Below are 17,435 nucleotides of genomic sequence, written 5' to 3' on the forward strand. Positions count from 1 at the left end.
CTGTTAGGAACTAGAGATTGTTTCAAGTAATTTATATTTGTATTGGTTGAGTTAGGTCTAAGCTATAGCTTTATGCAATGGGAACAGATAGGATAAATCAAGAGAAACTATTTCTATTGGTTGGGAATTGAGGACTGGGGCAGAGTGTAAAAATTAGTGACAGACTTTTGAGGTGCGAAATTAGTAAATACTTTTACACAGGAAAGGTGGTACAAGTTGGAGCTCGCTTCCACAAATGGCAATTAGTGCAGGATCAGTTGTTAATTTCAAATCTGTGGCTGGAAAATGGAGTTCAACCCAGAGAAATGTGAGGGTGATGCATTTAGGGAGGTCAAGCAAGGCAAAGGAATACACAATAAATGGGAGGCTACTGAGAGGTTTAGAGGAAGTGAGGGACCTTGGAGTGAATGACCACAGATCTCTGACAGGATAATAAAGTGGTTAGATAGGCATGTGGAATTTTTTCATTTATTAGCTGAGGTATAGAATGTAAGAGCAGTGAGTTTATGCTGGAACTATATAAAACAATAGACTGCAACTTGAGTACTGTGTGCAATTTTGGCCACCTCATTACAGCAAAGATGCCATTTCACTGGAGAGAGTACAGAGGAGAGTTACGAGACTGCTGTCTGGACTGGAAAATTACAGCAATGAGGAAAGATTGGATTGGCTAGGTGTTGTTCTCCTTGCAACAGAGAGGCTGAAGGGAGATTTGATTGAGGTGCACAGAATTGTGAGGAGCCTTGGTAGACTGGATGGGAAGGGCCTACTTACTTGAGCAGGGAGGTCCTTGACTAGGGAGCATAGATTTAAAGTGATTGGAAGAAGGATTAGAAGAGAGATGAGGAAAATTGTTCCCACCCAGAGGTTGTGGAGGCCTGGAACTCAATGCTTGAAGGGGTAGTAGAGGCGGAAACTCTCAACTCATTTAAAAGGCATCTGGATATGGACCTGAAATGCTGTAACCTCCAGGGCCACGGAACAAAGGCTGGAAAGTGGGATTAGGCTGGTGGCTCAATTTTCAGCTGGCACAGACATAATGTGCCAGTTGGCGCCTCTCTGTGCTGTAAGCTTTCTTTGGTTGACTGGATTTTTGTTCACCAAAGGTGTAAAGGAATATGGGGAAATGCAGACATATGGAGTGAGCTCAAAGATCATCCATGATCTCATTGAGAAGTGGAAAAGGCCCATGAGGCTAAATGGCCTGCTCCTATGTTCCCGACTCATGCTACACATCTTCCCATCACCCTCCGCTTCCGCCCCCGGCAGCGTTCTGCAGGGATTGTTCCCTCTAGGACACCCTGGTCTACTCCTCCATCACCCCCTACACCTCAACCCCCTCCCACGGCACCTTCCCTTGCAACCGCAGAAGGTGCAACACTTGCCCCTTTACTTCTCCCCTCCTCACCGTCCAAGGGCCCAAACAATCCTTTTAGGTGAAGCAGCATTTCACTTGCACTTCCCTCAATTTGGTCTACTGCATTCGCTGCTCCCAATGTGGTTTCCTCCACATTGGAGAGACCAAACGCAGACTGGGTGACCGCTTTGTGGAACACCTACGGTCTGTCCACAAGCATGACCCAGACCTCCCTGTCGCTTGCCATTTCAACACTCCACCCTGCTCTCATGCCCACATGTCTGTCCTTGGCTTGCTGCATTGTTCCAGTGAAGCTCAACGCAAACTGGAGGAACAGCACCTCATCATCCAACTAGGCACTTTACAGCCTTCTGGACTGAATATTGAGTTCAACAATTTTAGATCATGAACTCTCTCCTCCATCCCCACCCCTTTTCTGATCCCCGTTTTTCCAATAATTTATAATTTTTTAACAAATATATTTTTCTTTTCCCACCTATTTTTAAATTTATTTCGATTTATTGTTTCATCTCCACCTTTTAGCCCATTTCGATCCCTTCCCCATCCCCACTAGGGCCCTGCCACTAGCTTGTCCTGTTTGTTACCCTTGATATCCCCAGTAGCACATCCTTCAGATAATATCACCACCGTCAACACCCCTTTGTCCTTTTGTCTATGACATCTTTGGCAGTCTCTTCTTGGCCTCCACCTATCACTGGCCCCCTGTCGAGCTCTACCTGTCCCACCCACCCCCCTCTACCAGCTTATATTTCATCTCATTTCTGTATTTTTTAGTTCTGATGAAGGGTCATTCGGACTCAAAATGTCAACTGTATCCCTCTCCGCAAGTGTTGTCAGACCTGCTGAGTTTTTCCAGGTATTTTTGTTTTTGTACCCAGGTCACCTGTTTGTCTTTGCTGAGGTTTCCCTGAGCACCCTGACTGTATTTCATCTTGTCTGCTTATCCAGTTGGACTTGCCTGCTTCCCTCCTCTCTGATCTGTTTCCTTTCAGGTCCCAACGCTGATTGATAAAATGATCATCTCTTCTACCACAAAGTCAGGAGCTGCTGGAGCTGAAGCCTTGTCCTTGCTGTTGAAACGACCCTGGGATCCTGCAGTGGGCGTGCTTTCTCACAACAAACCTGTGAGTTCCTTATCTGGAATATAAACTTCTTGACTGCACGGGGGGCTACCGATGGGCTGGATTCACATTATTGTTGAATTGAAATAAGTGCAGTCAGCATGGAATGTTGGTTCTTAATGTGTTTTGGGAGATGGTATAAATTGCTGAGTGAGTGAGCTGGCGGAGACGTGACAGGGGTGAGCGGTTGGAGTTGATGAGGTTGGTAGAGGGCTGGTGGGTGGGTTGACTCGGGTGGTGGGCTGGCATGAGGGTCAGGGGAGAGGTTGTTGGCGGGGTGGGGTGTGCTATGCCGGGATCGTTGGGGCCAGGGAGGGATGAGGCTGGAGGCACAGGGTGGGGACAGGTGTGGTGGACAGTAAGGGTGTGGGTGCAGATATGTACATGCGGATGAGGCCAAGCTGGGTGGGGGTGTGGAGGGGCTGGAATGACTGAGAATAATGGCTCCTTTTACTAACTCCACAGTTGGTGCTGGCTGCACTGCATGCACAGATGTTGACTCCTGTGGGTCTGTTCAGGTCTGATGATTGCTGTTGGAAGTTTTTTTAATGCTAATGTTTTCACCTGCAGAGCAAGATTCCAGGTTCTCCATTGCTGCTTGTCACTCCCAGTGGACCTATGAATAACATGACATCTGCATCACGCAGAAATCGTTTCTGGTTATCGCAGCTGTCCTGTTTGGGAAAGGTTTGTTGTGTTAACAATGTATTTTAATCACACTGTGAAGAAATTTGTTCTGTTTATTTCTGAGTGAGCTGTTTTGCAACCTTGATCCCAGTGGTGCCTGCATATGGATAGAAACATAGAAACTAGGAGCAGGAATAGGCCATTCGGCCCTTCAAGCCTGCTCTGCCATTCAGTATGATCATGGCTGATCCTCTATCTCAACGCCATACTCCCGCTTTCTCTCCATACTCTTGTTATCCCTAATATCCAAGAAAATGATCAATTTCTTTCTTGAATATACTCTGAACCGGTCTCCACAGCCTCTGCGGGAGAGAATTCCACAGGTTGACCATCCTCTGAGTGAAGAAATTTTTCCTCATCTCAGTCCTAAATGGCCTGCCCTGTATCTAGAGACTGTGGCCCCTGGTTCTAGACTCGCTAACCAAGGAAAACTCCTCCCTGCATTTAGCCAGTCTAGCCCTGTTAGAATTTTATATGTTTCAATCAGATCCCCTCTCATTCTTCTAAACTCTAGTGAATACAGACCCAGTTGAACCAATCTCTCCTCATATGACAGTCCTGCATCCCTGGTATCAGCCTAGTGAACCTTCGTTGCATTCCCTCGATGGCAAGTATATCCTTTCTTAGGTAGGGAGATCAATCACTGCACGCAGTACTCCAGGTGTGGTATAACTGCAGTATGGCATCCCTACTTCTGAACTGAAATCCTCTTGCAATGAAGGCCAACATACCATTTGCCTTCCTAATTTCTTGCTGCACCTGCCTGTTTACTTTCATTGACTGGTAAGGACACCCAGATCCCTTTGTACATCCACATGTCCCAATATATCACCATTTAAATAATGCTCTGCCTTTCTGTTTTTCACCCCGAAGCATATAACTTCACATTTATCCATGTTATACTGCATCTGCCATGTGTTTTCCCACACACACAACTTGTCTAAATTGCCTTGAAGCCTCCTTACATGCTCCTCACAACCCTGCCCAGTTTTGTGTCATCAGCAAATCTTCTCATTGGGAAATTATTGATAAATTCCATTCAGATAGGTGGATATTTCATCGCTGCACTTGTAACATGTCTGTTGCCTGTCAGAGTGGGTAGGGATGGGAGGGTGGTCAGCTACTAGTGAGAGGTGGCACGGAATGGGGAGAGCGTGAGCAGGGATGGGTTGTTGATGAGAGATGGAGGGAGGATGAAGTGCGGATGGGGAGGTGGCTATGTGTAATGCTGAGAAATTCGGGATAGTTGCCAGTTGTTTCAAGGAGTCAAACTCCAGATGTCCTGTTGAATATTGGAAGCAGATATAATACATTGATGCAGATGAATAAAAGCACTGGCATTTGCTATAACTCTGGAGCTCGACTTGAAAACCAGTGGCCATGAATGCAGTGGGGGAATGATGTGGAGGACAGTAAGGAAGTTTCATTTCTGATTTTTGTCCTACAGGTTATCCCAGTCACCATGCATATTGTAACTGGAGGTTCAGGAGTGAGTGTGGTGCAGTGTCTAGAGCACATGATTGGAGCGATTCGAGCAAAGATCCTTGAGGTAGGTGATTTGACGCACCAGGAGTTAGAGAGTGTAGTTTTGGAACAGGAGGCCACTACTTGGCCCCCCAGGATCCTGTGTTTGCAACCTCCCATTTTCTTCCAACCTATCCTCGCCATGGTGTTTTAAATCCAGCAGATATTGTGCCTGTGATACAGGCCCACACTGCTGCCATCACCTGTCACCCTCCCTCTGCTGTCCACTTGTTTTTTTATATATCAGATTTCTTCATTCTTTTCTGAGAACTTAACGGCTCCTCTCTCTTGGGCCTGCTGCCTGCTTACCTCTCTTTTTTTTGTCTATCTCTCTCTCTCTCTCTCTCTCTCTCTATCCATCCCCAATGTGTAATTTTCCCTTGCTGGCTCTTTCTAACATACCCTCACTGGCGTAATCAACTTGTTACTTGCATTTGTAGGGACAAGGTCTGCAATATAAACCAGGAATAGGGGAAGGAACTATGGATAAAGCGTGTTATTGGGAGGTTGGACAGAATCTTGGGAGTGTTATCATGGAATGGTTACAGCACTGAAAGAGGCCATCGAGCCTGTCGTGACCGTGCTGGCTCTCTGCTAGAGCAAATCAGATTATCCCACTTCCCCCATCATTTTCCAGTAGCCCAGCAATGTTTTTATCTTCTGGTGCTTTTCCTGTTCATTTTTGAAAGCTACAATTGAATCTGCCTGCATGACACCCTACTTCCAGGCTCCAGGTAGGGGTGAATCTTGGTGTCACTGAAGATGGTATTGCAGGAGTGGATTGTAACCTATGTCTCTCTCTTTCAGCTGCAGACCCACTTTGCGAGCAGACCAATTGTGCTGATTGGTTGGAATGTCGGAGCCCTCGTAGCTTGCCATGTAAGGAGCCTGAGTCAGACATGTTCTGGTCGGGGAGATTCAGTCATTTAGTCAATTATAGACTCCAGGCGAGTTCTCCATCCCTGCACCCTGACTACTGCTGTCAGAGATAAAACATCAGCAGCAACCCAGATTTATACAGCACAGCTCCCAAGGATAAACATCCCATAAATTCATAGCAGAGCAGTCAGCAGTGAGCACCAAGTGCAGGATTTCTGACAAGCAAGCAAAATCGCAGTTATTGAAATAAGTGGGAAGAAGTGAGTCCCAGGACAGCATTGGCTGAACAGGCAGTAATATAGAGTCTGGGATTAGCAAAAGGCAGTAATGGAGAGTCCAGGATTGGGAACAGACAGTAACGTGGAGTCCGGGATTGGGAACAGGCAGTAGTGCGGAGTCTGGGATTGGGAACAGGAAGTAATCCAGGGTCTGGGCTAGCAGGAACTGTCTCATGATCCACCCCATAAATTAAGGAGACGCACAGTTAAGAGCCTGTGGTTAACTCTAAACATGAACCCAGAAAATGCTCAAGTTGGTTCTGCCACTGACTGTGTCCACTGGAGTCAGGCTGTGTGAACTTTCAGATCTCCAGTATGGAGAACAGGTGGTCATCCTGGTTTAAGCTTGTGAAGTGTATGAACCAGCTTGGGGGCCTTTCTGAGAGAGTCCATTACTTCCATAATCTTCAAACATATGTTTTTCAATGTGAATCGAATGATAGCCTGACTCTCTTTCCTGCTTCCTCCTGCCACCCACGAGCATTAGCATTAGTGATGATTCGAACACTCGCTCTCTTTCTGCAAAGTGCTATTTCTATCAAATGAAACCTCTGTTGCAGTTAGGGAACACTCATTTAAACTGGCAAAGTACAATCTGTGCACCAGAGTAGTGGATTTGTAGGAGATGTTTATGCATTTATGTAATGCTCTTCTCTAATGTCTTGCACTACTTAGCAGCCAGTGAGGTACTTTTTTTAAAGTGTAGTCACTGTTGTAAAATCGGAAATGCTGCCTGAAGTTACCGGTTGATGTGTTTCTATACAGGTCTCGATGATGGAGTTTGTCTCAGCTGTTGTCTGTCTCGGATTTCCTCTACTCACTGTTGAAGGACCAAGAGGAGTAAGGGTCAAATTATTTTAATTATTTTTAAATGGTGAAATGTTGTTATAAATGCTGGTGTTGGAAAATATTTTTTTTATCTGATGGAATACCCCCAGTAAAGGTACAGCACAGGGTTAGATACAGAGTAAAGCTCCCTCTAAACTGTTCCCCATCAAACACTCCAGGGAAGGTACAGTACAGGTTAGATACAGAGTAAAGCTCTCTACACTCATCAAGCACTCCCAGGACAGGTACAGCATGCGGTTAGATACAGAGTAAAGCTCCCTCTACACTGTCCCCATCAAACACTTCCAGGACAGGTACAACATGGTGTTAGATGCACAAGTAAGGGGTCTCAGTATACCCCATTCAACACTCCCTGGGCAGGCACAATATGGGGTTATGTACAGAGTAAAGCTCCCTTTATGCTGTCCCATGAAATATTCCCAGGGCAGGTACAATGTTGGTCAGACACAGAATAATGTTCCCTTTATACTGCCAGAACACAGTACTTCCTACTACACCAGTGTGAATACTCTTTGTGACAATAGCCATCGCTGTGCATCTCTGAATATGATTGTCACATTAGTGGAACGTATAGACTGTTATGTGCTGAGACTCCTTATTGGGCAGGGTTGCAATTGAGAAGATTTCAGTCTTTGAGGTGGGACCATGACCACCAGTAGATTTTATCCCATCAATCTGTGGCTGATATGAAGTGAGCTGTCTGAAGTGAAAGGTCAACATTTGGCCCCAACAAATATTCTGGGAGTATTTGACTAGGATCTGTGTCCCTGAGCCTGGAAAAAAACCAACCACAGACTTAATTGTTGAATCAGTCTCCAGCAGTCACTGCACTTAGAAAAATGGGTGAGGCTGGGTAATGCTGAACCCCACTTTATGTTGGTAACTGCAGAGGGAGAAATGCTGTGATGAGTATTTGCTGTGATGCTGTTGTTTTGGGGTTCTGTGTGCTTGGCACACAGTGTTGCAGATGGCATTGCCACTCTGAACCCATGTTTCCAGTCACAGCCTAGACCACATGTTCTTTTGCAACGTGAACTTTTATACTTTTCAGTGGCAGTATAACGTGTCAAGGTGTTTCACAGGAATATTAGCAAACGCGCATCAACACCAAACCTCATACAGTGCTATTAGGACAGGTGACTAAAAGCTTGGGAACAAAGGAGCCTTTTAAAGGAGAGAGAGATCGGAGAGGTTTAATGAGAGAATTGAGAGTAAGCACAGAGTGATCACAGAATTCTGCCTCATGAAGAGTACAAAAGTTGGGAATTTGGTGAAAAGAGTGCGGGAGGTACTGTGTTTTCCTTCAAAATTTACAGTGATTTGCCTAAGCTTGAGGTACTAAGTATTTAAATTATTTTTCCAGTGCTTCAGTGCTTACTGGAAGTTAGTGTATAAGGAAGAATCTTGCAACAAAGTAAGAAGCAGCTATGAATAAATCAGACTAAGATATGCAGAGCAGGTTGTGTTTTGAGAACGTACCATGTGTAAGCTTCTAGGCAATGAAACTGTCCCAAGTAAACTTAGCTGCAGTAGGTGTCTTCATTCCTAAACTTTCTGGTTGAGAGTCATTGAGCTGGAGTGAAAGTTGGAGAGACTCCAACTTGTAAACGGTGGGGGGAAGCAATATTTGGGCAGTTTGCTCCAGACATCAGTCGCACCTCGTCACGTGCTGCAGGTTCAGAACAGGGTTGGTGTGACCAGTAGTGTACAGTGTCTGGGGAACCCAGGTGAGATGGAGCATGAGGATCTGCAAAAACTGATCCTATCTGAAGAGTACAGTGTATCCCCTGCCTTGGGAGAGAAGAATATGGGAAGAACAGCTAGATGCAGATCTTTGAGCAGGAGGCTGACAAAAAAGGAGGAGGAGTGGAAACGTGATGTGATAGTTGTTGGGGATTCACTAATTAGGGGGACTTATAGCATGTTTTGTAAGCAGGATTGAGAGTCCTACATGGTATATTGCCTCCCCAGTGCCTGGGCAATGGACATCTTGAACCAGGTTGAAAGAAAGGGGAAGGATCCAATCATTGTGATCCATGTTGGGATCACTAACTTGGGGGGAAGAGTAGGCAAGAGATCCTGTTTGGTGAATACCAGGAACTAGAAGCTGAATTGAAGAGCAGGCCCTCAAGGGTTATTATCTCTGAATTATTACCTGAGACACATACATATTGGTGTAGGGATTAGAGAGTTGAATATGTCGCTGAAGTTATAGTGTGGGAAAGAGGGGAACACTGGCACCTGTTTTCGGATGTGAAGAACCTGTAACATTGGCATGAGCTACAACTGATCTGGGCTGGGGCCAGGGTCCCAAATAGACCAGGGAAGGCTATATAGGTCAGTCACCAGCACTTAAAACTGGTAAATGGAGATGGAATGGGTGTTCAGGTGGAAAAGGGGGAATAAATAATAGTTCAAAAACAAAGGAAAAGGATGAAAGTAGAGCAACAGTCAGAAATTGTGCTTTAGGGAAAGAAAGAACTGCAAGATATAAAGTAATTAAACTGGGAGAGAGAAAGAATAAATGTGTAAGAAAACATAAGAGCCTAAGGACAGGTTAGGCTGCATGGACCACTAAGTGTTCTTTCTACAAACACAAAGTATAAGGAACAAATCGAAGGAATTGTACGAGCAAATTCATCTTGGAGGCCATAACATTGTAGCCATTACTGAGACATGTCTGCAAGGTGGTCAAAACTGGGAACTAAATATACCAGATTTTAAAGGAAGGATAGGAAAAATGGGCGGAGTGGGGGTGAGGAGTAGCTTTTGTGATTAAAGATGAAGTCATCTTAGTATAAAAGAGGAGATAATGAGGGATAAGCAGGAGTGGAGAGTTTGACAAGTAGAATTAAGAAATTGAAAAGCATTTAAGACTGGAATGAGAGTTGTGCCCCTAATAGAGTAGTTTTAATGGGGTATTTAAGTTTTAGTATAGATTGGGACAATCAGACTAGCAGATCAGAAAGGTAGCAGATTTCTTCAGTGTGTTTTCTGCAGCAGTATGTGACAAAAGACTGTTGAATACTGTATTAGATTTAGTAATGAACAATGAGTCAGATCTAGTTGAGAACCAAATGGTATGTGAACAATCATCTAATGGCCATCATATGATTGAATTCAGCATAGTGTTTGAGAGGAAGAACTGTGAAACAGACACTAAGATTCGAGAGTTCGTTAAGGTTACCTTCAGTGCAATCATACACACACTCTCCACGTGAAACTGGACAAATCTGTTTATGGATAAAACCACAGAAGGTCATTGGAAGGTGCTCAATGAAGAATTTGTGATACAGAACCAGTTTATACTTCTTAGGGGCAAGAGCTCTACTTAGCAAAAAAGACAGGCATTGACAGCTGAAGAGGCCAGTGACAATGCAAAACTAAAGAGCGTACAAAAGAGCAAAAAATAGCACCATCCTGACAAATGGGAAGATATAAAAAACTACAACTGGTGACCAAACAGATAATGAGCTACAAAAAAGAAGTATTAAAATCTTGTAAGAGGTATCAAAATCAGTATTAAAATGAATACAAAACATGTTTACAATATATTCACGCAGCGAGAGGTTAAGGTCTGGAATGCACTGTCTAAGTATGTGTTGGAGGCATGTTCAATTGAGGCATTTGAAAGGGAATTAGAAAAGGAACAACGTGCAAGGTTATGGGGAGAAGGCAGGAAAGTGGCATGAAGCAAAAGTGCTCATTTGGAGAGCTGGTCTGGACATGATGGGCCAAATGGCTGCCTCCTGCGCTGTAAAAATTCTGTGAAATGAAGTAAATATTGGGAAAAAGACAGTGTCCAGGAGCAATGTAGGCCCCTTCAAAGCTGATAACGGTGATATTGTCAGTGAAAATAAGGAAATGGTGGACATTTGCAGGGTTACAGGGATGCCGGCATGTGCGCAATGGGCCAGATGGCAGCAGCCTCTGCTGTAACCATTCTATGATTCTGAGTTGAATCTGATTCTGAGAAGAGGAAGAGTTCAGCATGCTGCAATTCCCAAGAAAACGAAGATTGAATCAGGGACAGACTCACCAAAATTCGCAAAAATAAAGTATTGCTGAAAAAAAGAGACATGCTGTGGAAGTGCTTCATCTCGCACTCATCAGGACGGAGTTGCAAGGAGTTAGGAATCTGTCCTGATGAGTGCAAGATGAAAAGCTTTGAGAACATGTCTCTCTTTTCAGCAATACTCAAATTCTGTACTATCAAGCAACTAGAAACAAAATAATAGTAGTGAGGGAAAAAAATGGCATTAAAGAATGACAAATCCCTAAGGTCAAATGGTTTCCATCTGTGGGTTTTAAGGAAGTAGGTGGGAATATTGCAGATGCCCGAACTAGAAATTTCCCAAGATAAAAGCAAAATACTGCGGTTGGTGGAAATCTGAAACAAAAACAGAAAATGCTGGAAAAACTCAACAGGTCTGACAGCATCTGTGGAGAGAAAGACAGAGTTAACGTTTTGAGGCCACATGACTCTTCTTCAGAGCCCTAGAAATTTCCTAAGTTCTCTTTATTCAGTGAACCATCCCTTTAAGTTGGAAAGATACTCATGTCACTCGACTATTTAAGAAAGATGAGAAAATAAAACCAGGGCGTTGTAGACCAGTTAGCCTAACACCTGTCTTTGGGAAATTACTACAGTCTATAATTAAAGATGGGGTGACAACACCTTGAAAGAGCCAGCATGGATTTGAAAAGGGTTGGTCATGCCTGACAAATTTGTTTGAATTTTTTGAAGAAGTGACTTAAGTAACGGACAGGGGAACGTCAATGAATGTTTTTTATACGGACTTTAGAAGGCATTTGATAAAATCCCTCTCGAGAGATTGTTTGTTGAAACACATGACATTAAAGGTAAATTATTGAGCTGGTTCAGAGCTTGGATGAGTCTCTCTCTCTCTCACACACACACACACATACACACTCAGCAAAGGGATAGGAAAAGGAGTTTTACAACTACCAATATGACTAGTACAAGGACCTTAGAAATGAATAGTAGTTTACCTGATTTCCAGAATCAGAGTCCAGTGAGGAATTCTTTCATGTAGGAATTCAAGTTCAGCTGACTAAAGGCAGGAGTTGTTGGGTTTTGTTTACAGCTGGTGTGGATACGTAGATGAAGTAGGTACACAGAGGCTGGGTTGGTTCTGCAGGTGATGGTAGGAACCTCCCAGCAGAGACAGGCTTGGAGGAGCTGAGATGGTAACCAACTGCTTGCTCAACCAGGCGGCTGAATTGCTCTCTAGTTGATGTTAAAACAGCAGGCTGAGGATTTCTCAGTTCTCAAAGGCATTTGGATTTCAAAGTGGTCACTCAAGTCATGTGAACTTCTTTTTCCACAATGACTTCCAAAAGGGATGTTTATCCAGTGTCTGGAAGTGGCTTTGATTTCAGGACTGATAATGTCCCAGTCATTAGTTGTTGGAAGAGTTACCATCCATATTGAGGTGTCAGGAAGGCATTGTTTAGGCAGATTCACTGACTCCGCTAGCAAGGTGAGCCTGTCAGATGCAAATGACATCCCTTTGATTCCCTTTTGAAATGGACCTGGACAGCCCCAGTCGTGATATGGGTCTTAGCAGCTCTGCAGGCATAATGAGTTTCAACGTGTGATTCTCCTGGTTTTTGTGATTACAAGGGGTCTATACAATGAGGTGTGAGATACCACCGGCCAAGAAAAGAATTCTGTTTTTCTTGTAACTCGTTGCAGCCCCCAGGACAAAAGGCCAACCCTGTGGTCATGTGACGTGTAGCAGCCATTTTCTTTTGGTTCAGCAGAAAGTCCATTTGAAAAAAATAGCAATAAGAATAAAATTCTGGATTCCTTTTCATGCCCCAGGCCCAACACCTGGTTAGACCAAACATGCAGTACTATAAGTAGCTCAGGGCACCACACCTTGGGATGGATATATTGGCCTTGAAAGGAGTGCAGAGTAGGTTGATCAAAATGATACCTGGTCTCCACGGCTTTCATGAGGAGGAGAGTTTGCACAAACTATGGTTCTGTTACCTGGAATGCATAAGGATGGGGATGATTTAATCAACTTTTTGAAGCTATTAATGGGAACAGATGGATTAGATAGAAACTTTTTCTGTTGGTTGAGAAATGTCAGATTCATGAGTGCATTCATGCACTATTAGAGTTAAATCTTTTACAAGTGTAAACAGAAAACACAACACAGAAAGGGCAGTCGTAATTTGGAACTCTCTTCTAAAAATGGCAATTAATGCTAGATCAATTGTGAATTTTTCAATCAGTAATGAATTTTTGGAACTCCAAACTATTTAGGGCTATGGGACAAAGGTTGGTACTTGGAGTTAGGTCACAGATCACTATTGTCACAGTCATGTAAAAGGCCTTTCCTTAAACAGAATTTGTGTGTGTGTGTGTATATAGCCCCTTTTAATTTATGACTGATTCAATTAAAAATAAACCAGCAGACAAGCTTTAGTCTTAAACAAAATAAAAGTTAGTTTATTACAAGGTGACTGCTGAAAGTTACTTAGGTAAAAAGTAATAAAGTTAGAAACAGAAATACAGATACAAAGATTAAATTGCAAAAAGAAGTGAAAAGAATACTTAAAGATGAGATTTCAAATCAGCCTCTGTGAACCATCATTGTGGGCCTGTTGCTTTGAATTCCTTCCTCCCGAAGTGAAGGGTTTGAAACTTGAAGTCAGATTCTATAGCCTGCGATGGCCTGAATAGTCGACTGTTGAGAGGTTGCCTGTACCGGTGGACTGAGCAGGTCAGCAGCTTTGAGGAGCAAGTGAAGGTCCCGTTCCTTTATGGGTCCTGCCAGTAGGACGTTTGAAGATTGCCTGGTTTCCTTTTTTAGCAGAAATGCGATGTTTTTCTTCTGGGTACCTTCCTTTGTAGGCCCAGGTGGCAAGGAACCCCAGCTCTTATATGTGTTTTAGCTGAGAGCTGTCTGCTGATAGTGTGTCTCAAAACTGCTACACTAAAATGGCTTCTTGCAGCCCTTTTTATACTTCAGAAACACAAAATGGCTGCTGTGTTAATTTCAGTGAGTCCTTGTCCCACAGAGCAAAGAAGTCGATTAAATTGCAGTGTTTTGAAGAAGTCCTTCCTGTCTCCTGTTCTCTCAGAAGTAAAATGGTCTTTAACACGTTTTGGACATCATTGGGTATCCCTGGAGGAGTCTGCATTTTTTAGTGACTCTTCACAGCCAGATGTAGAGTTATGAGTTTGACAGTGTTTAAACACCAGAAGGTGCCATGTTGTCTGCCCATATTCCGTTTGGAAAAAAGCTTTTTGAACTCAGTGTAAATGTTTGAGAACAGAAATGTGCTTTGAAAACAGTTGTCTTTAAAATCTGTAATATCATAATTATGTGTTCATGACATTATGACCTCATTGGTGGAACAGACTTCAGGTGCTGAGTATTTTACCCCTGTTCCTGTGTTCCTATGAATTCTAGAGATTGGGGACTAGGTGGCTGTCGGCACATTGGTCCCACAATTAGCCCAAAGGGAGCTATACTTAATGATGGGTGGAATGTCTGAGGGCCATCCTCCAGTTTGTTACTGTGATGTTAAGTGTCTGGACTTTTCCCTTCAGGATGTTGATGACCCGTTGCTGGACATGAAGACCCCTGTCTTATTTGTGATCGGGCAGAACTCTGTGCAGTGCAACGCTGACACCATTGAGGATTTCCGGGAGAAACTTCGTGCTGAAAACAGTATGGTGATAATTGGAGGCGCAGACGACAATCTGAGGTATTTGTGCAACTTGACCCCTCATCCCTTTTTTCCTTCTGTGGCTCAGTTGTAGCACTTGTCCCCTGAGTCAGAGGTTTGTGGGTTGAAGTCCCACACCAAAAATTTGAGCACATTAAAATTGATGTTCCCAGTGTGGTGTTGCACTGTCATAGAAGGTCAGTACTGAGGGAGTGCTGCACTGTCGGAAGATCAGTACTGAGGGTGTGCTGCAATGCGGAGGCTCAGTACTGAGGGAGTGCTGCACTGTCGGAAGATCAGTACTGAGGGTGTGCTGCAATGCAGAGGCTCAGTACTGAGGGAGTGCTGCACTGTCGGAAGGTCAGTACTGAGGGGGTGCTGCTCTGTCGGTTGGTCAGTACTGAGGGGGTGCTGCACTGTTGGAAGGTCAGTATTGAGGGAGTGCTGCTCTGTCGGTTGGTCGGTACTGATGGAGTGCTGTGCTGCTGAGGGTCAGTACTGATGGAGCACTGCCCTATTGGAGGGTCAGAGCAGTTGGAGTGTTGTCCTGTTGGAGTATTAGTGATGTGAAAGTGCTGCAGTGTTAGAGGGTCAATACTGGGAGTGCTGCACTGCTGGAGGATTATTTCTGAGGGATGCTGCACTGCTGGAGGTTCAGTACTGAGGGAGTGCTGCACTGTCAGAAGGTGAACACTGAGGGGAGTGCCTAGTTGTGGGAGGGTCAGTACTGCGGGAACACTGCACTGTCAGAGGCTGAATACTGAGGGAGCGCCACACTGTAGCACGTACCATCTTTTGGGTGAGACCGAGATCCCTTCTGTTCTCAGGTGGCTGTAAAAGATCCCAGATGGTAATTTATCAGCTTGCCATTCACAATTTGTGATATTTCCTATATCACATCAGTGACAACACCTTAAACATAGTTCATTTTGATGTAAAGTGCTTTGGGACATCCTCAGATTGGAAAGGTGCTGTATATACTCAAGTCGCTCTCCCTTCCCGTCTCCTTGCTGTAGCCTGGTTTCACAGGTGCTACAGGGCTTTACTGAACGGACAACTCTATTTCTTGTGCTACTAGGCTTGAAATGGAGTGGCAGAGATTCTGGCTACTGCTCATTGAAATAAATTGTTGTGTAACTCATGCTAATTTGTACAGAACTATGGGAGGGCCTATTGCCAGAGTGTTCCCTTTGCAAGCTGTGGCACATCACTCATGTTCACATTCTCTTGTCGCTCCTCAAGTGCCAAGCAATTTAAATTTGGCATCAGGATACTCTGACGCAATGAGTCCCACATTGAGCACGAACAGACCATTCTCTGTTCCTGCCATCATGGACCCAGGTGAAGAGCAGCCTTCAAAGAGGAAGGTGTGCCTGAGGGTGGTGGTTGATGGGAGAGGAAGGAAGGGCCTGGAAGGTGAATTTGGACTGTGTATAAATCTCATCATGTTTCACTACAGGATCAGCAAAGCAAAGAAGAAGGTGGAGGGTCTCACGCAGAGCATGGTGGACAGGTGTATCCAGGTACTCTCACTAACCGAAGGATTTTGGAACACTCATTCTCTCACTGTTAGTCATGTATTGACAAGTACTTTGTCACTCATATAGTGTTGACGCACTCACATAGACTCTTAACACATTCACTCTCACTCACAAGTAGATTGACACACTCAGGCTGTCACATGTAATTTCTTGACACACTCACTCGCATGTGAATTCTGCCAACTCTCACTTACAGGTCGACTCAGACACTTGTATTACAATCACACACTGTGCATTGATGTTCATCACACGCAACCTTACTCACATCCCCTTGCTCCCCACACAACTTCGTTTCTTGTGCAGCCCGTGACATTATGGCAAAATAAAGCCATTCTGGTTTCATCCCCCATCCTGACACACCCCAGAGATTTTTTCTCTCATCTCCCTCCGAGTTTGGTGTAATGAAAAGTTGACAAGTCCTTTGGATTTTTTAACCTCAGGATGAAATTGGCGATTTCCTTACTGGTGTCCTGACCAAGACTGAATCACACTCAGGGGCTGAGGCCAAAGATGTGGATGCGGAGAAGAAGAAGAGGTGCCGGGATGCTCGCAGGGACTTGGCCTTTGAGCTGCCGGAACGAAGTAGCCGCCCCACTTCTCCGTTCAGCCGAGTGCCGGCTTCTCCCTCTGGTTCTGAGGTGAATGACTCTATTGTTCTCATCCTAGTAGAGTCTAATAACTTAGTAAAATAAGCGTTTCCCAAATGACTTTGTGGACAATGGACAAGATTTCACAAAGTAATTCAGAGAAGTAATTTACACTTAATACAAGAAAGGTATGCCATATGAATTTACAAACACACCCATCTCAGCATATATGGCATTAAACTCAGGTACTGAGTCCCACGGTCTCCTGTATTTCCCAGGTGGAGATTCAGTTCTTTTACTCAGACAGGAGGTAGGCCAGAAGCCCTTTCAGGCAGCAGCCTCACCTTACCTGATTTCCACAGATCCCCAAAAGGCACGTCCTTCCCAACCTTAACTGCTTGATTCCCAGAATTGACCTTTATGGTCTCCTTTGCTTGCTCTGTCACAACCTCCGTCCCCAGCTGCCTCGCAGCCACAGTTTCACAATCCTGTCTTATTCTCAGAGAATTCTTCCGACTTCTTCACCAGCTCAGACCGGCTGTAACTTGATATTCTTACCTTGCATTCCTATAGCAACCTCAGCCAGAGTTGAACTTCTCAGCAGTGATGTTATGCCCAAGAGATCAAATTAATCCCTCCTTTTCCAAAGTTAGCTTGGCTTCACTTTGGATTTAAAGGGGTGTTGTCATGGTAATGTCACTGGACTAGTAATCCCAAGGTCCATGCTCATGCTCTGGGGACATGGGGTCAAATCCCGCCATGGCAGCTGGTGGAATTTGAATTGAATTAATAAGATCTGGAATTGAAAGCTGGTTTCAGTAATGGTGATCATGAAACTGTCATCAAGTTTTGTAAAAACCTATCTGATGCACTAATGGCCT

At 44.3% G+C, this 17,435-nt stretch overlaps 1 protein-coding gene across 4 annotated transcripts in view; it reads left to right on the forward strand.

Annotated features, from left to right (window-relative positions):
* The window catches only part of kansl3 (KAT8 regulatory NSL complex subunit 3), a 79,688-nt gene that overhangs the window by 25,585 nt on the left and 36,668 nt on the right, over window positions 1-17,435 (forward strand). For all 4 annotated transcript variants that reach the window (XM_041209454.1, XM_041209456.1, XM_041209455.1 and 1 more), the window contains exons 5-12: window positions 2,371-2,502; window positions 3,070-3,186; window positions 4,634-4,735; window positions 5,518-5,589; window positions 6,633-6,707; window positions 14,308-14,465; window positions 15,886-15,949; window positions 16,408-16,605. In XM_041209454.1, the coding sequence (XP_041065388.1) occupies window positions 2,371-2,502; window positions 3,070-3,186; window positions 4,634-4,735; window positions 5,518-5,589; window positions 6,633-6,707; window positions 14,308-14,465; window positions 15,886-15,949; window positions 16,408-16,605 (918 nt within the window). The remainder of the gene's footprint in view (window positions 1-2,370; window positions 2,503-3,069; window positions 3,187-4,633; window positions 4,736-5,517; window positions 5,590-6,632; window positions 6,708-14,307; window positions 14,466-15,885; window positions 15,950-16,407; window positions 16,606-17,435) is intronic.

The sequence above is a fragment of the Carcharodon carcharias genome, chromosome 17 (genome assembly GCF_017639515.1).
Source record: "Carcharodon carcharias isolate sCarCar2 chromosome 17, sCarCar2.pri, whole genome shotgun sequence".
NCBI classification, from domain to species: Eukaryota; Metazoa; Chordata; class Chondrichthyes; order Lamniformes; family Lamnidae; genus Carcharodon; species Carcharodon carcharias.